At 41.3% G+C, this 19,622-nt stretch overlaps 1 protein-coding gene and 1 long non-coding RNA gene across 2 annotated transcripts in view; both read right to left on the bottom strand.

The window, feature by feature from the left end:
* The window catches only part of LOC145439530 (uncharacterized), a 101,951-nt gene that overhangs the window by 22,784 nt on the left and 59,545 nt on the right, over positions 1-19,622 (bottom strand). The window lies entirely within an intron of this gene.
* On the bottom strand, positions 655-12,635 carry LOC145439526 (uncharacterized). Its single transcript, XM_080317010.1, has 5 exons — positions 12,353-12,635; positions 12,218-12,283; positions 11,115-11,171; positions 3,932-4,173; positions 655-1,041 (listed from the first exon to the last, which is right to left on the bottom strand). The coding sequence occupies exons 1-5, from the start codon at positions 12,615-12,617 to the stop codon at positions 817-819; spliced, it is 855 nt and encodes a 284-aa protein (XP_080173136.1). The 5' UTR covers positions 12,618-12,635; the 3' UTR covers positions 655-816.

Raw genomic sequence — 19,622 nt, 5'->3', positions numbered from 1 at the left:
TGAGATGTTGGGTACTGCATAGAGAGGTAATATCTGCCACAAGTATAGAAACTTGCTTTCACTCTGATCAATATCAATGTAGCAATAGTCTGACCACGCCTTATGAATACATTGTCCGGTTCATCCTAAGCGGCGAAGGTGTAAGCTTATATTCCATTGCAAGTCCTCGCCGATATTGTCGGCAAAGCGACGGAAGATATTGATTTTATGGGATTATTATAGCATTTGATTGTTCCAGTTGATACATTTGTTTATGTTTAAAAAGTCAGCATTTACTTCAACATTGTGGCATAATGTGGTCCGAGTCGTCGCTTGGCATCGTGTACATGTACAGTACATTAATATATTACTTTACGGAAATGAAGGTTTGGAACTAGCAATATGAAGTCACGTGACCTCATATGTTCGTGTTCAACTGTTCACGTTTGTGTTCACGTAGTAGCCTAACAGAGCCTTTCAAAAAGATTCGCGTTCACACGAACCATAACCTTTCAGGGGTTTGCACCATTCCTAATATAATCCCCGCCGGTCATTTTTACGATATACTTATAGTCTGAAGTAAATCACGTCACTTGTAATTGTACTGACGCAGACAACTGTCAATATTTGCGGAGAGCCCTTGGCTGGCTTGTGCGGGTACGCATGGAGAACCGGTTGAAAACACACTACAGTGAGCTTGTTAATTGTATGCATATACATTATACATGTTTATGGGATTATTATCTCATAACGCGATTACATTCATCTACATTTCGAAATCCATAATTATGTTCAAATTCGCGAGCAGCGCCAATCCGATGTTGCAGTACAAGATCTTCATCCTTGAGCAATGACGGGATACTGGCAGAGTGCTGCGTTCCATCGGAAGGTGGGCCAGACATTTCCGTAACCACCCGGATTGTCATCATGTGACTCCCCATCCGTCCACACGGATACGTAAACGTACTTGCGTCTGTTATCACTCGTCTGCCATTCGGTTGAACTACGAGCATTTCCGACATATGTCGCAGGACTGCCGTCAGACAATAACACCCTTCCGCTCTGCAATTTTCGTAATGTATATGAGTACAGAGGGCGAGCCTCTATATATTGATCTGACATATCGACCTCGCCTATACCAACACATGTAGCATTCATTTTTACCGGTAACGAGGCTATTTCACCAGGCCACACAGAGCTTTGGTCGCAGCCTTGTAATAACACATTCACTTATAGCAGCATGTGTTAAGAATGTTATTCACAGCTTTCAATTTAGTAATGAACTGCACGCGGCAGAATATACAGAATAAAGTTTTGTCTCGGCCCGCCACCGTATTTTCTTCATTACATTTAGCCCTCCGGGAAAAATAATTGCCCACTCCTGCTCTATAGAACAAGGTGGGTGTTTGATTAAAAGACTACTAATATGGTTTCAGCAACCTCCTATCATTTCCAGTGATGAGCAGATATTGATTACTGAGAATCCGAATCCGTCCAACAGCCCCAGTCTCCTAGAAACTATCCGTCCGAATACAATCAATCTGAACCAAAAATCCATGCGAATCGGAATAATGCCGCCAGAATCCGAAAAATCCTAATCGAATACCTCTCCGAAGAATCCTAATTGTGCAGCTGAGCTGCGAGTAGTTTCTACACAGGCTAAGGTTAGCGGTCATCTGATATATATTTATATTTGCTTGAACCTATGTTAGAACAATTGTAGAGTGTTACCAGTCCTATCAGAACGTGTTTACTGTCCGTGTTTGGTTGTCGAGCAGACGATTTTTTTCTTTTGACTTGAAATCACGGCACGTCAAGTCACGTCTGGTCAGAACTATCCAAAAATATCCGAATCAGGAGTTACAACTATCCGAAAATATCCGAAACACAATCAGCAATAGAATCTGAATCCGATCCGACTGTCTCGAAATTGTGCAAAATCCGGCCCGAACCCTATCCAAGTCCGTCCGATCATTTCATTATATCGCCACCTTGTAGTGTTTTGATTTTGATTGGATGAAAATTTTAATCGATTGATGATGAAAGTGAAATTGCTCAATAACGTGAACGAGGAAAGAAAGTAGAGAAGCTTCCTTGACAGTTCGGCAATTAGTATTGTTAGTTTGGTGAGGATATCAAACAGTAATATTTGAACTCTATGTTATGCGGGGGAGATAGCGTACTGGTAACAATAAGCGCCTATACGAATCTGGCGGACCCCGTCCGATTCCCGTCGGAGGTTCTCTTCCCCCGGCGTCATCGTTCTTACGGCGATAAAAAAGCCCAGAAAAATACCCGACGAAAGAAAGCACTTACAAGGAATGGAGAGAACTATAGTAAAAAGGGCCGCGGCTTCAAAAAGATCAACATCGAAAAAGAACTGTGACATCGGGCACTCTATATAGGCCGAGGTGGATGTGAAATTAAAAGGATCGCAACTGCGTTTCGTTCGACATCCTCCTATCTGTTCAATTACATCGCATTGTGTCTTATCGCATTTTACATTGTGCGTAACTTGTTCAGATGAAAATTATAACCCAACGATTATTCTATTATTCTATGCGTGTGTTAGCCTTTAGCCTACACGGTAATACAGTATACGGTATTTGTTGAATGATTTGGTGTCGAAATTACTGTACAATACAACCAAACAGAAGGTCTAACTAAAATGTGCATTTAAAGCGAACCGTGCAGCATAGCGTAGTTGTGTTAATTTTTTACGCAACAGTACCGTATTAATGCGTTGTGTGAATAAACGCAAGACCAATGGTCATTGACCATGGAGCGAACAGGTGATTTTCCGCTTGACTCGGACTAAGTCATTTTTCCGTTTAATTCTGCCAAAACTGATCGGAATCATTGTGTCTGAATTATGCGGAGTCGACTGTACTTCATAAATTCAGTTCTATCCCCGAAAAATATGCTCAACTGCACGCACGGTGAATTCTACGACGTTGTTACGGATCCCAACGTTGGTGTTCGCGCGCAGACAACTCATCGCCATAATTTCGCAATTTTTCATCTCTGAATCATCACCACTATATCTGAGTTTGAGCGAACGTGCTGTTCACGTTTGAATGCGGTATGCCCACCGCGATATTTGAGAATTCCGCAAACGAACCTTATTAATTGATCGGCCTTTTATGCGAAATATACCACAATTTTCCAATAATCATAACTAGGCTTTTGGAAGTACTGAACTTGGAGTGGAATAAGTTTGAACATATCGTCTGTTACACTAATCATAACATCCGTCTGCAAAATTTCATAACTATCAACTTACTGTCACTTGCTACAACACGGTGTCAGCAAGACAGGAAAGTCAATAAATAAAATTTAGATTGACCTTGTATCGCTCAAAAGAATATACTGATTTCGGAGAATTTTACTATGGAAATCACGATCTATTCGGACATTCACTGTACTCCCATCAAACAAGTTTAAAATAACTGAAATCCCGAAAAATGCAATCGGGATTCTTGCCAATTTCGACACGCGGGATTAAGAATGCAATATCTGTCAACCTAACCGGAGACGGGTATGTATGGGAGAGTTAACGAATATCAAATGTCCTGTATATTTTGGACAAAGTCGTTTTGATCTCATAATCTTTTCGAACGCCACAATGGCAATGTGATGTTATTGCGTTTGAGAAAACAACGGCGTCTCCCAAGTATTCTTTGTGTACTGTACACATTACACCTTAACGAAATGCACTGTTCGGTTTGGTGCTATGATTGCGGTTTCACATGGTGCCGTAGTTTTGTGAACATGTTTGTTAGCACAGCGAACAGCGAACCATCCCTACATTACATATTGTTTCAAGATAAATGGGCCAGGCGAAGGCTTTCAGTACTGAAAAGGCTTAATTCTGCTGTATCATTAACACAATTCAGTCACGATATCTGAACAAACAAAACTAATACACACGAGCGCCAAATAGGCTATTCACCGGAATTTCTCGCTTCATGGCAGTCCAAAAGTTGATGAAATTGAGTGTAGTTTCGCCTTTGCGATCCATAACATTGCGCAGTATTATCCTGTAGTGGGCTTCCGAATAAATATTGCCGAGCTTGCCAGATAAACGTGCTGTGCGACAAAGAGATTTGGCAGCAAAATAATCCACTGCCAATCCCGCAGTACCGTCCACAATTACATAGAAGCAATTGTTCTCGTACACAAATCCTGGACACCCTGATTATAAAGCACAGGTTATTAACGAGAGTTTACGAATGCAACAACCTGAATAAAAGTGGAATATTGCTTCTAACCGCCAGGCGACAGGACATGTATTTAGAAGTGAAGTCTCATAACCAAAGTGATTTTTTGACATGTAAAAAAAGTCAAAATTTTGTCAAAAAGTCAATTTTTTTGTAACCCACACTTGTATCGCGGATGTTTATAGGACTACCGTAGTAGACGGCCCATTGTCTGCTCATTGTGAATCATAAACGGTCGAATGAAACTAATAGGTTGACATGGTGTTATGCTCAACGTACCGCAATATCTTAACTGAAGCAAGACTGCGTGGGCATTGGTTCGTATACCAAGAAGTGCAAGATGAAAAATTGTTACGTAGACAACATTGTCAGAATGAAGCAACACGGTGTGTCACCACGCGGTGCAGTGTACGCACCGCACAACGTCAGTGTGGCCAGCCAACAACGGGTGCTGTTGAACGTTCTTTGAACATTCTAGGTAAGCTAAGGACAGACACGTTCTACCCAAGAATGTAGGAAAGTATCTTTCGTCGTAATACAACAAATTTTAGTTATTTCTACCATAATGCGGGATGTAACTACTGGAATTCTTCGTATGTCCAGATATCGTTAAAATATAGTTTTTTCATGAAAACATTTGTCAGTTTCTAAGTCAAAAAAGTAAGTTCCAACCGCAAATGAAGATAAGTAGTACAATTCTAACATTGTGTGCGAAAACACCTAATTTACATACATGAGTGCAAATCTTCTTACGAAGTTTTTTTTGCTCAAAAAATGTCAAAATTTTGATTTTAGGTCAAAATCTTCCGGTTTTTAGGTAAAAACAATCGCCCTAATCATAATATTTATACGTTTTGCGTGGTAAAGGCAATTTTCCCCATTGTAATTATGCCTTATATTCAGCAGTCTAACTTTTTCAAGTTGCCTATTAATTTTACGTCTTCATTTCCCAAGATAGCGAGCATACAGCTACCAGTTACCATATATGTACGGTAGGGTTGTTCAAAAATATTTTTTTTTCCAAATTTCACTCGCTTAGTGATAAAATGGTCAGGTTGCCTTAAAAAACTCTACACACCAAATTTGGGTCAATTCCGACCAGTAAAGGGCGTGTAATCTTAAATTGAAATATCGACCATTTTTGAATTTATAGTATTTAAGGTGAAAAATTTCGACACTTCGATATGACCCATTATCGTGTTCCAGGCATGCCTGAAGGGAAAGGGATGCTTTTTTCACGGGTTTACATCTTGATACTGGGCTGTGATAGAGTTGAGATAATGAAATTGCTAATTAATGAAAAATTAATTTGACACTGATTTGCTGGAAATGATTCAACGAAATTGAAGTAGTCTCGTTAAAACGATGGTGATATATATTAGCAAATAAAATACTTTTAAAGATGTGTATTCGCATCATCGGATAAATGATTCTGAATAAGCTACTTTTTGGAGGGGTCAATGGTCTAGCTTTCAATTGGACTTTTGTGCCTCTATAACTGTCGCTTGCAAGAATTCTTCTTATGTTACGAGTTTCTTACGATTCGCGGAATCCCTAGTGCCATTTTCAAGACCGTCCACCCGTTTAAGGTTGAAATCGGGCACCATGAAGAGAAAATGAACTGGCACACAGGTCAAATACAGAAAAATATATTTCCCAGGTTAATATCGATACCCGAAAGTATCTTTTGAAGCGCCGATGTAGATTTGACGACGTTTTGGCTGTTTTCTTCGCAATGCGCCATGATATTTGCTTTTCGCTCCTATATGCCTCCACAAAGCGAATTTCGAATGCTGGGGTACTGTTTTCGAATTTTTAACGGATCTGCATCCTCATAGGCCATTTATATGTACCGTAGTGAACTCCCGCCAACCAACAACGGGATGCTTGAGGTATGTCATGTTACCAGTTGGTTGATAATAATGATGGCATACCTTCCTCATCATTAATTCTTCTGAGCCACTTCATATCATCCTCGAGATTTGGTGGTGAAAAAAGCTCCGATGAAAGAAAGCACTTGCAAGGAATGGAAGAGCTAGAACGAGCCCCGGAATAAATATCAGCATTGAAAAGGAACTGTGACATTGGGCACCAGGCCGAGGTGGATGTCAGTTTAAGAGACCGCAACTGCCGTCGTTCGGCATCATTCTATGTGTTCATTACATCGCATGGTCTCTTATCGCATTGTGTGTGTCTTGACCGGATGAAAATATAATTTCCTGATTATTGATTGTTGTCTTTCCATACAATTGTCTTCACTTAGCCTAATAATACGACAATGCGCTTTATTGAGGAGCGCGGAGTGCTGTTATCCACAAACTCATTTGCTTCAATTACGTGAAATTCACACTGGTGCGACAAAAAATATCGATTCTAGCCTGGAAAATATAGTTTACTGTATTTTAATTGCTTGGCAATTCATTTTCTCTTTATGGTCCCAGATTTCAGTGCTGAAAGTATTCATATGCGATGTATATCACTATCACTTATCAGTGTCATATTCATTTTTCATATATTTGCAATTTCATCATCCAAACTCGATCACACAGCTTTATCAAGATGTAAACCAGTAAAAAAGCATCACTTTCCCTTCAGGAAATTTTTCACCGTAAATACAATAAATTCAAAAATGGTCGAAATTTCAATTTAAGATTGCACGGCCTTTACTGGTCGGAATTGACCCAAATTTGGTATGTAGCGGTTTTGTAGGCAACCTGACAATTTTATCACTAAGCGAGAGAAATTTGGGAAAAAAAGTTATTTTTGGACAACCCTTGTACGGTTACGAAGTCGTTTAACTTTACCACCGACTCTAACTCCGACTCCTAATATTATATTTACAGACTTCCGACCGACTCCATTATATAAGTAAATCTACTCGGAAAATCATACAATAATTACATGTATTACACCATGCGCTCCCAAACTATATAGGGATCACGACCTCAATGGAGTCGTTTGCCTTTACTCTGACCGCTGAGACGAAAATTAAATACCAATGACTAGTAAAAGAATGCCAATTAGGCGGATGCTAATGGCGCCTCGTTTCTAATTATTTTAGTTCATTTTTCAAAATAGAATAAAATACGACCTCTGAGGATTGCAAACCCGGTAAGGTATCAGATCAGTTGAAGCGTTGTTTTATAGCGCTAGCTATACTATAAGATAAGGTTATGGTACGTGCGTGTCTGGCCGGAGCTCTACATAAAATTTAACCGGAGCCGGAGCTGGAGCCCGTTATTTGAGGAGTAGCTCCGGCTCCGACCTATTTCATAAGATGCTATTATATATGCAACAACCACATCTGCCGATTTATCAGAATTGAACATCAGGCCTGAATTTTAATGCTGTGCACAGCAATGGCATGGAGTAAATTGCGTTCTAGTGCAACTATGATGTTGTCGACAATTGACAAGTATTCAGTATGAAGTCACAAGCCGGCACGGCGGCACCTATATGTCTTTGTTGCTACATCGGATGTTACTAACGGCCGACGGACTCTAGATTACCATAGATAACTAACCTATTAGTAGATTAGTAATCTATATAGACCAGGAATGACCAACCTACGAACGAGTGCGCGGTCCACTAGCCACGCCAAGCGGGTAAAATTTTCTAAGTTTATAAATGAACTAAGTGAGTATTGCGGGTCTATTGTATACCACCCGCTAGGCTCAGTTTGCAAGGACACGACTATTCGGCGTCTGGACACATCGATATCGAAGGTCTCCGATAATATGCGACAATCATTTTGTGCCTACATTTCACCGTCGACGATTTTATGCGAGCGCAAACGCGAAAAGACTTTTTTCCGTAATTGCGAATACAGTCAGACTCAATCGGGTAAATTAGGCGTTTTTTTTTCATTTTCAGTAGGGGGTAGGCTACCAAGCAAGAAATCGTGTGACAATTAAACACGCGAAGCGTGAAGAAAAATTTCGCTACTATTTTAGTTTATTGTAATGTACGACGATTGACTGAAAATGTGACTGGACCCTGGATCTGCCAATGCGCCGGAACTGATATTTTAGTCATCAACATCCCAAGTGTCGCAGCCAGAATTGTAATTTTTGGTTGGCATTGCAAGTTCACAATCTGAGCAATTCATTTTCGATAATATAATAGGACATTACCTCGCGCGCCACGCAAAACCCTCTCGCGGGCCACATTTGCGGGCCACCCCTGATATAGACAGGACCATTCGATAATTTCAAAGCCGGAGCCGGAGCTGGAGCCGGAGCTGGAGCCGGAGCAGTGGTTATAATGCGGCTCCGGAGCTGGAGCCGGAGCTAATGTATGATAGAAGAGAGCTCCGGAGCCAGAGCTGGAGCAGTTTAAATTTACGGCTGCTCCAAAGCCCTGGTTGGAACACTCAAAATAGTCGGTTCAACATCTATAGTACGTAGATATTTCGTCAAAGGAGCTATATTTAGCCTATATTTTCAATTGTCAATGTCAATCCACTATGAAGTCACAATTGAATATTCGTGACGTCATGGCTTAAAAAACAATAAAAAGCATGTTTTAAACAAGGGCCTTGTTTTAAACATGTTTGTTTTAAATTGATTTTTGTTGTAAATGCAACCCTACTTATAGATCGGTATCTATATTTCGCGTGACGCAGTGTTTCATGTAGCACAGTGGTTCTTAACATTTTTTCCTCTAGCGCCCCCTTTAAAAAATTATCGTGCTCCAGCGCCCCCCAACCTCATATTGTAAGGAATGTAGTAAAGACAATGAGTAAGAGGGAGGGCCGTAACAGCACTTCGTCAACCCCCTAAAAACGATCGCCTTGCGTACCCATAGCGTGATAAACAAAACTTCTGAGGGCTTCGCCCCCAAGAACCCCGTAGCGTGATTTCGATGGTCAGCAAAATTTGTGTGGCCTGGTCGCCCAATGTACCAAAATTTTCTATGATGCATGAATGAATAGGTGGTAATTACATATATAAGTCGCTTTAAACTTTTTATCCTCTCAGCCCACGTAATCCGATTTACCAGTAGCGCTGAGTGAGCTGTTGTATGGGAAAATAAAGGGCACGTAATTAATAATTAAACAAATTTGGGCGTGCCCGTAGGTACAATTAATTCGTTACCTGGGCCGTAGCAGCACTTCGTCAGCCACCCCCCAAAAAACGTTGGTCTTGGGCCCCCCATCCGGTGATAAACCAAACTTCCGGGGGACTTCGCCCCCAGACCCCCCTTTCGGCTATCCGCTATTTGCTGATACTAGTCATCTACATTGGGTATCCACTGCCCATTTACTGAGGCAGCTATTCACGCCTAGATGCGCGAAGCGCGAAAAATTTCACTAATTAATGATTGAATTGGTCAATATGATTGGGAATTCCATGTATATTGAGATCAATTTTTATCCTCTCTCTGTTCACATAAACAGATTGACCGGTATAGCTGAGTGATGTGTGATTGAAAAGGTAGGACCCTTAATTATAATTATACATCTTCGGGCGTATACCCGTTGGAAGGAACGAAACGGCACTTGGTCAGCCCCCCCAAAAAACTTAGGGTGATAAACCGACCGCCCCCCCCCCATCACGTTGTTCGCTTTTGCCACGGAATCAGCTGTACTGTTTAGATAGCCAGTGCGAAGCGCGAAAACTTTCGATAATTCATGATAAAATCGGTCAGTAAGATCGGGTTTGCATATATATTGCTATCAATTTCTTGTCCTCTCTGCTCACGTTACCAGATTTACCGGTAGAGCTGAGTGAAGTGTAATGTTCCCTCTAAGCTGCGAACGTGCGCAGTGCTGACACGGTCTCTGCGCACAGAAAATCTACGTTGCGCACAACAAATCCGAAGTTATGACCTTTTTTTAGTCGTTACACACTGTTGTCCAAGGGTCAGCGCAGTGAGTTGTTGAGTGTGTGCAGACTCATCAAAACTTAGAGCGAATATTGTGAGGTGTCCTGGAAACTGTAGGGCCCGTAACTAATACTTAAACATATTCGGGCGGGCGAACCCGTTGGTATGACTTCGTTGCATGATGTTATTTCGTGACCTCCTGTCTGCTATATCAAAAAATATAGAATCACCCAACAGCGATATCGCCCAACAGGAATATTTATTTTTAGATATCCCTGTCGCCCAATCGTACTGAACTAAAAGACGCACGCGATTTCAAATTGGTATTTCTTCACTGGCATATAATTTTTCCCTGCCAGATGGAATTCATCTTCTGGGGTTCAGATTGCCAAGACAGGAACATTCGGTGCCAGTCATTTAGGCGCCCATGGACAATTAAACCCATATGTCTTTTGTATGCTATATATAACGAAGTTTTCGGTGTTAATTTACTCTGAATAGGCCTACTCATGAAGGATATGTCCTACCACCACATCATATACTGCGAAGCCATTTTTCTCCAGCGCTCCCCATACCGCCCCCTGAGCCCAGCGCCCCCCATATCGCCCCCTGAGCGTTTCCGCCCCCTTCAAAATCGCCAGCGCCCCTTCGGCGGCGCTGGAGGCAAGGTTAAGAACCACTGATGTAGCAGTTGGCTACTTGACTATACTTCGATTGTATATAGATAGAAATCGTTCCAAAAGAACTATATAGGTTGCTATAGTCTTGATTGAGTCTCTTAAAGGACGGAGGTGGACAAGTTAGTAATTACCAATAGGCTACTACACAGCACAGAGTCGGCGGCTTCACACATAGGCCGCGAGTAGGTTTTGTCGAAGATGCTGACAATTTTCTAGTAAGTAGTAACCATGGCACGCCAAATTGAGAGCTGGGGTCGCGCAACAACTTAACTTTATCCTTGTCAAAAGCCTAAAAACAGGACGGCATAGATGTTTCAATATTTTCAAAGGGGGACACGGTGTGAAATAAGGATGTAAACTCGTAATATATATTATTACAAGAATGCAAGCAACCTAATTAGAATTTCACCTGAGGCGCTTGACTTCTTGTGCAAGATATCCAATAATGGCTTCATGTCTTCCCACTCTGAAATTTCAGGATGGCTTCGTCATCTCAGAATCTGGGCATACTAAGCTCAGCTACAACATATATGATATCTAGCTGGTGCTGTCGAGACTGGAGAGGCCTAGACTGAAATTACTGCTGGAGTTAGATTCCGATGATTAGAATTATTGTGTGAAATACAAATATCATCATCATTCGCATCATAAGGAGTTGCATATTGGTGAAGAAAACCCCAAGCTATTTCCAAAAGGAGGATGGATTGAATTTTTTTTTCGGACAGGGAAGGGATTTCAAATCGCCTTCAGACATAGCCTACTTCTAGCGCAGTGGTTCCCAACCTTTTTCGACTCATCGCCCCCTCCTGAATCTCGTCACAAATTTACGCCCCTCATATTTACGGATTCAAAAAGAGGACATGTAAACGTGAAATTCATTCACTTGACTCTTATCGCTGGTGAATTTACTAAACAAAGGCCATTTTCCGAAGTGGTAGCTGCTCGGAACCCGGTTTCCGCTTCTACTTTCTGTTGAGTTGGCCTTTTTCGCGTCGCATGCAGAATAAGCCGTCTTCAAGTGCATTTTTTGCCGTTCATTGGACGTTCTATCATTTTCGCCCCCTATCGCCCCCCCCCCCAGTCGTCCATTTTGGTATTTTCGCCCCCTTGTTTCTCAAAATCGCCCTCGTTGGGAAACCACTGTTCTTGTTCTAGTTAGTAATCAGGCAAACCTAATATACAGATTTGGAAAGAATTTAGTCTCCTATTTTGTACACCTTCTGCATTAAAAAATTTGAAAAATCTGCTGCGTCCAGGTGTAGGCCTACCTTGTTCCCTAAACATCTCAACAATCCTAAAACCTGTTAATTTACCCCTATAAATGACAAAATAAGTACGAGTGGGAAACTACACCTTTGAGAACAAGGTGTTAGTGGCATTGGCCTGGAAACTACGTCGCCCTTAAATTTACAACATAACATCTAATTTCCCGATTAATCATATTTCGTTTATGTTACATTGGATAGGAAAATAGATCTCCGAATCTGTTCTTTTTTGCGGCATCTCCCATACCTGATATCAAAACTGCTAGGCTGTCATTAAGTTCGGCAATTGTTGACTGCAGGAATCCATCCATTACTGAAATTGGAATAGAACCACTATCAGCTGCTTCAGATCCCAACTATATAAAATACTTTATACACGTACATTTTGTTACCCTCTCGTCGATAGTGTCATTTATTTTATCGTAGCTCACTTTTCCCGGTAAACCTCTTTGTCCCCTCGCACCTACTGGTCCCATTTTGCCTGGAGGTCCCTGGTATCCAACGTAACGGGGCTCGATTTCGGATGATCCACTTCTTGCAAAGATATCTGGGACGCTGTCACATATTAAATGTTGCCGGCTGCTCGACACAGCGCGCCAAAACAATACGAGAACAATTATGCATGTCGAGCCAACTTTGTGCATCATTATGCATTTGATTATAAGCTACTATAACACGGGTAATACAAACGTAACGTGTTAAAAGTCCGCATAACAAGGAACCCGCAGATGCGTTCGGAATACGCTAATAATGCTTACACAATACACGTTGCACACGAATTTCACATTGTACAGTGCACATGCAAACTGCATAGCCTACATGCACACATCCAAGCACGATTTAGAGCAGGGGCTCCCAACCTTTTTTACACCGTGTCCCGCTTTGAACATTTTGAAAACTCAATGACCCCCCTATTTTGTTCAACCTTCAGCTTTCCTGGTTTCATTGACTCATTAAAGTCACAACTGTGGAACATAAAGCCTATACTGTGGCTCGCAAACACCTTTGTCATGCAGACATGTAAAGCCAAGTTTAACTTCATTCTTTTAGCACACGGACTCCCAAACCTTTTCCCACTGTGTACCCCATACGAATTATTTGACTGTATGACGTACTCCTTAGAAATAATGTTGTATAAAGTGTGCGTAATTAAAAGACAAATCCTCACAGATAAGGTATTTACAATTCAAACATCGTGCCACTTAGGGTTGCATTTAAAACGAAAAATCAATTTAAGACAAACATATTCGAAACAAGGCCCTAATTTAAAACATGTTTTTTATTGTTTTTTTGTTTTTTGTTTTTTCAAGCCAAGACGTCACGAATATTCAATTGTGACGTCGTAGTGGATTGACATTGGGGCCATTCCCAACCTGAACAACAAAAGTTGGAACCACCACATTCCCAAATCTTCTGAAATTTGGTACATGCATAGATGAGTTAATTTCGAACATAATAAAGTTTATTTGAGGAAAATTGATCCCCGGGGTCAAAAGTTATGTCATTTTGAAAAATTGACGATTTTCTGCTCATTTCAGCTCTGCAGCCTTCAGGTTTATCAATGCAAAATTCAAAAACGTGTAAACAGATGTTGGATTACAGTTGAGACTTGGCGCTGGGTTTTCTAAGTAGCTAGCATATTGGTCTATATTCCCATGTGGTATTGAATGCCATGCGGTGTGTAGTGATAAAGGTTCAATTGAGGCGAAACTTGGTCGGTGGTCTGAAATCGGTCAAGCGTTACACAATTTAGAATGCGAATTGAGCAAAACCTTATAAGTATATTCAAGCGAGTAGGGTATCATATGAAAGCTGGTTACAAAGGCAATTTTCCCTGGCTTTTTCATTTTGGTTTTTTGACTGTAAGGTGGGGCAATCGCAATCTCAAGAGTACACTGCATTTGTACATGGATATGCTTAAGTTTGGAATATGGTCAACCGATGGTTCCCATACTTTTTTGACTCAACACACCTTGTTAAGCTCAAGTTATATTCATCACTATCCCTGAAGACTATATGTCAATTTGCAAGAACCCATTTGAAACCAAGAGCTGTTCCATGGGTATATAATAATGAGAATAGCTACCCATTGCCCCCGCCGTTTACCCGCCTGTTGCTAAATTTCTCAACTTTGACATTCAGAGCAGAAACTCTACCGATAGTGCTCTGAATGTCAAAGTATGGAAATTCATTGGATTAGTCCGGAGTTCACTGGCAATGGACATTAAACAATTATCGATATGGACAGTTCAACGGGGGTATTTCGCCTTCAGCTAGTTCGTTACGACTAGGGCTGGGCAAAATCGAGTACCTGAGTGATTCGATTCTGAATCACGTATTATGCTTCGAGTCGAGTCGAGTATTCGAGTATCACTCATTATGACGTCACAGCAAAATGTTGTACGTCAAAGTTCAAATATGTACCTTTTATGCCACCGCAAAGAATATACTGCCTGTTATCCGTCACATTGAAGATAATTCGGTATTTCTCCGACCCTACCGCTTTCATTGTACTTTGTGACAATGTCGTGGGAGGATCAGGACTTCGGAAATGTTTTTACCAGTAACCTTAATAGCTTTGTACTATATGTTTCGTATGCTGCGATACGGCAAATCAAGGTTTCAAGGCTTCCGCAGTCGAAAATAGTATCGAAACCATAATTCTCGTTGATAAAACAACTTTCAGTAGCGAGGAGCGTATAATTTCAGTACTCGAAAAAATCGTCTTTTACTACTCGACTCGAATCATTAAAATAATTACTCGATTCAGATTCGAGTACTCGAATCATTGTGCCCAGCCCTAGTTACGACTATGCATGTGAATGCGACCAGACTACATAAGTAATAGAAATGCAGTCGGGAATAGCAAAAATTTTGGCCATTCGTTCTTTAGTTGCTGAAAAGTTTTGCCAGGTATCGTGCGCAGCTCATAGTTCAAAATAGAATGAAAGTGATGATCATAATTTTTGTTGTATTTGTATTTCTTCAATGACAAATTATTTCTTCTGTGGTAACTATGCTCGTCGCCCATGTTAGCACAGCGTTGTACTGACGTAGAGTTATCCAAACGCGGTTAATAAACTGCGTTGCCGAGGCCCCGGCGTTGCCTATTTTTATCTCGATATTGAAGCCCGCGGCCTCTCGGAAATTCGAAAAGTTTCCCGTGACCCGTTTTGAGTTGGCTACCCCATGGGTCACCCATACTCCCGTCGTTAACCCGCACCTATATTAAATTTCCTTACTTTGACATTCAGAGCACTATATGTAGAGTTTCTGCTGATATATATACCTCTGAATGTCAAAGTTGAGAAACTTAGCAACGGACGGATAAACGACGGGAGCAATGGGTAGCTATTCTCATCATCATCATTGGTTTATTAGCAATTTTATCAGTTCAATACACCACAGAAATGCCATACAATGAAAGATAGGAAGGTGTCGAAGCGACTTGGAGTAGTCTATGAAATCGGACACCCACCTTGGCCTAGGCGATGTAAAGAGGAGGCATGCACACTGAATGAAAAGTAAAGAAGATAGTATAGAAAAAGCAAGCGACAAAAATGGGGTGGTATGTCATGGAAGGCGAGATCTGTAGATCAGTCGTGGTCCGGTAATCTTGGGGATGCACTAGTATTCATATAGTAGTAATTGCTTGGATTCCGACTGGAATGTGGACACTGGACATGCTCGTCGACTGTCGGATAGCCGGTGGAATACTGTTTCACACATCAGGTCCGGCATATTTGATGGAGCTATGATCTTTTCGGTCAATCATATGATATTTGGACGACGAGGATGCGCGTGTGTTGTACTTGTGCGCTTTTGATTCCGAGGTAATAAAGTCATTGAAATATTCGGGCCAACGACCGCGGTCGAACTGATACATAAACTTGGCAATTTCTAGTTTCCGCATATCTTCTATGTTTAGGACACCGAATCTCTTCAGCAGCGACTTGTTGGATGGACAACCAGGCCTTGTGGGGCTCTAGCTATTATATGGAGTACCTTATGTTGTAGTTTTTGCAGTGGATCGAGTGCAGTTTTATTGGCAGCCCCCCCCTTCCCCCAACAATAGAGGCCATATTGTAACTTCGATTGGATTAAGGATTTAAAGAGTATCAGAAGAACCCAGGCTGGCATGAAGCGTCCAAGGCTGTAGAACAGGCCGCACTTCGGTGATAATTTAGTGTCTAGGGAGTGAATATGACTCTTCCAGGACATGTCCGAGTCCAATAAAACCCCGAGATATTTGGCATTATCTGTGTTGGAAACGGGCTGACCAGCGATGTTAACGGTTAGGTTATTGTTTGAATTTCTCATTAATATATACCCAAGGAACAGCTCTTGGTTTCAAATAGGTTGTTTGAAATTGACATATAGTCTTCAGGGGTAGTGATGAATATAAGTTGAGCTGGGTACCTTTATTTTGTACATGCAAGCTAATGAAAAGCTAATGCAGCTAATTAAGCTAATGAAAAGCTAATTGAGCTAATGAAAAGCTAATTAAGCTAATGAAAAGCTAATTAAGCTAATGAAAAGCTAATTAAGCTAATGAAAAAGTAAGCTAATGAAAAGTAAGCTAATGAAAAGCTAATGAAGCTAATGAAAAGCTAATTAAGCTAATGAAAAAGTAAGCTAATGGAAGGTAAGCTAATGAAAAGCTAATGAAGCTACTGGAAAGCTAAGTAAGCTAATGAAAAAGTAAGCTAATGAAAAGTACGCTAGTGAAAAGCTAATGAAGCTAAAAGCTAATGACGCTAATAACTATGCTGTAGCACGGGGGCCTTTCGACCCGCCTGGCGGGAGCAGACCTTCTAACGTGGCCGATGCATTTCAAAGGGAGTTTGAACTTTGAAAATTTTCGAGCTCGCCTATACTTTAACGTGGGCGACATAACTGCCGCAACTTTGCCGCGCGTCGCCTACCCCAAAACACGCCGCCCTATGGCCAACCGGCTATACTTGCTCGGATCGGCCCAGATTTCGCGTGAGCCTAGTCGTGGGGGGTGTTTGGCCGAGAATTTTTTTTTTAATTTTCCGAAATTTTTTTTTCGGACTTTCGGCTTCGTCTCTTTGCGGCGCTTCCAACGAGGGGTCGAGCTTGGGGATGGGCCTCACAGGAGCCGAGCTATAACACGTAACGTCGTATCTCGGCTCTTGTGCGTCGTAGAGCTAATAAGCGAATAGTCGATTCGAGCTCCTAATAACAGAACGAGGATAAAAATCTGCTAGAGCAGGCCTGGGCAAAGTCCGGCCCGCGGGCCAGATGCGGCCCGACGAGCGAGTCCGTGCGGCTCGCGAAGGCTGCTTGAAATTTGAAATATCAAACCTAATTTTTAGTGTTGCTGCGTCGACTAAATCCATACGATGTATAAACTGGACCGGAAACTCGTTAACTATCAAGCCTGTTCATTAACATACCGTGATTACGCAGCCTATACGTACCTCACATGCCTAATCCAGATTAAAACTAAAGTGAATGTAGCAAGTTATGCCGTTAGAATTAAAGTCACAGGAAGTCACCAAAACTTCTTTGGTACCATTCTCACATTACGCATTCCACGGACTTCGTTACAAATTGTTACGTGATGTGTTTTCAAATCCATAATTGACGAAACAAGTGAATCAATGTCCATGATTTCTATGAATATATCAGCACCCATAAAGGATGTCAAAAAAGAAAGCCGAAAGTTGAAATTCAAAGATGGTTAATAACTGCAACCTTCGCTAATCAACAAGGCCATTTCGGCAAGCTACACACTTCTAAACAGCTACCAAGACAATAAGCTATATATTATCCTTAGGACCGTAACTACCGCACCTAAAACCCCCCAACTGCGTGGCGAGCTCGACGGACGCCCAAAATTATTTCATGAGTGAACATAAATTATAGGGTATTTTTTTTAAATTTATGCAACTTCATTCAATGATTTTTAGAATGGGCGTTTCGGCGTTAGCCATTACCGCGCCACGACGCACCAAGATAAATGAACTCTAGGCCAACACGGGATTCCGAGACGGCACTGCAATTGCAGCTGCTGATCAAATTAACTAATTAAAGAGAGTAAAGCTCGACAGCTAGAAATCCTTGGCCGAAAAGGACTACCCTTATGTTGACCGAAAACCACAAAGTCCAATTGTCCATAGGCAATATTTGCCGGTAAGAAATACCAATCGGGAATCGGGGTCGTCTTTTTAGTTGGGTATGCTTCGGCGATTTCAATATCTTTTCACATAGCAGATGGGAGGTCACGAAATTACAACATGTAACGAAGTAATTATACCAACGATCCCTCCAAGACAGTACCTCACTCAGCTCTAGCGGTAAAACTGAGGAGACCACTACGTATGGGCTGAGAGAGGTTAAAAAATATCTGCAATTACCAATATTATGACCGATTGAATCATGAACCATGAAAAAATTCCGCGCTTCGCGCCATTAGGGAATACAAGACATCCCGTGCATCGTGCATCTCGATGGGGATAGGGGTTTGAAAAGAGTTCAAAATGTATCATGCTTAGCATTGTTTCAAAATATGACGTCAAATAAATATTTCTTTAGGTAATTAACCGTCACTTTGTCAATCCTCAATATCAACACATCCACTGAGCACCACTTCGTGTAATACACTGATTCCAATTTAGAAATAAAATCAATACGCTGGATATTCTAAAATTTCTGACTCTGCCCGCCAACAAATTTCTGCTCCTCATTTGGCCCGCGGAGAAAAATAATTGCCCACCCCTGTCCTAGAGCCACGCCGAGGGTACCGGCGTGTTCTACTGCGTCCGCTGCGTCGAACGATACCAGAAAAGTGGGAATCGAAAAAAAAAATTAAAATTTTTTTTTGTTCGAAAAAACGACGAAGTCCAACTTCCCTATCCTTTAACATGGCGACGAAATTGAAAAAAAAAATTGAAGTCCGAAAAAATTTAAATTTAAAAATAAATTCTCGGCCAAACACCCCCCACGACTAGGCTCACACGAAATCTGGGACCGATCCGAGCAAGTATAGCCGGTTGGCCATAGGGCCGCGTGTTTTAGGGTAGGCGACGCACGTCAAAGTTGCGGCAGTTATGTCGCCCACGTTAGAGTATAGGCGAGCTCGAAAATTTTCAAAGTCGAAACTCCCTTTGAAATGCATGGGCCACGTTAAAAGGTCTGCTCCCGCCAGGCGGGTCGGAAGGCCCCCGTGCTACAGCATAGTTATTAGCGTCATCAGCTTTTAGCTTCATTAGCTTTTCATTAGCGTACTTTTCATTAGCTTGCTTTTTCATTAGCTTACCTAGCTTTCCAGTAGCTTCATTAGCTTTTCATTAGCTTACTTTCCATTAGCTTACTTTTTCATTAGCTTAATTAGCTTTTCATTAGCTTCATTAGCTTCATTAGCTTTTCATTAGCTTACTTTTCATTAGCTTACTTTTTCATTAGCTTAATTAGCTTTTCATTAGCTTAATTAGCTCTTCATTGGCTTAATGAGCTTTTCATTAGCTCAATTAGCTTTTCATTAGCTTAATTAGCTGCATTAGCTTTTCATTAGCTTGCATGTACAAAATAAAGGCACCCGTTGAGCTTAACAAGGTGTGTTGAGTAAAAAAAGTATGGGAACCATCGGTTTACCATATTCCAAACTTAAGCATATCCATGTACAA

Source organism: Botryllus schlosseri, chromosome 5, assembly GCF_051294905.1.
Source record: "Botryllus schlosseri isolate E-star chromosome 5, Bs_hap1, whole genome shotgun sequence".
NCBI classification, from domain to species: Eukaryota; Metazoa; Chordata; class Ascidiacea; order Stolidobranchia; family Styelidae; genus Botryllus; species Botryllus schlosseri.
This window is presented reverse-complemented; position numbering and strand designations above follow the sequence as displayed.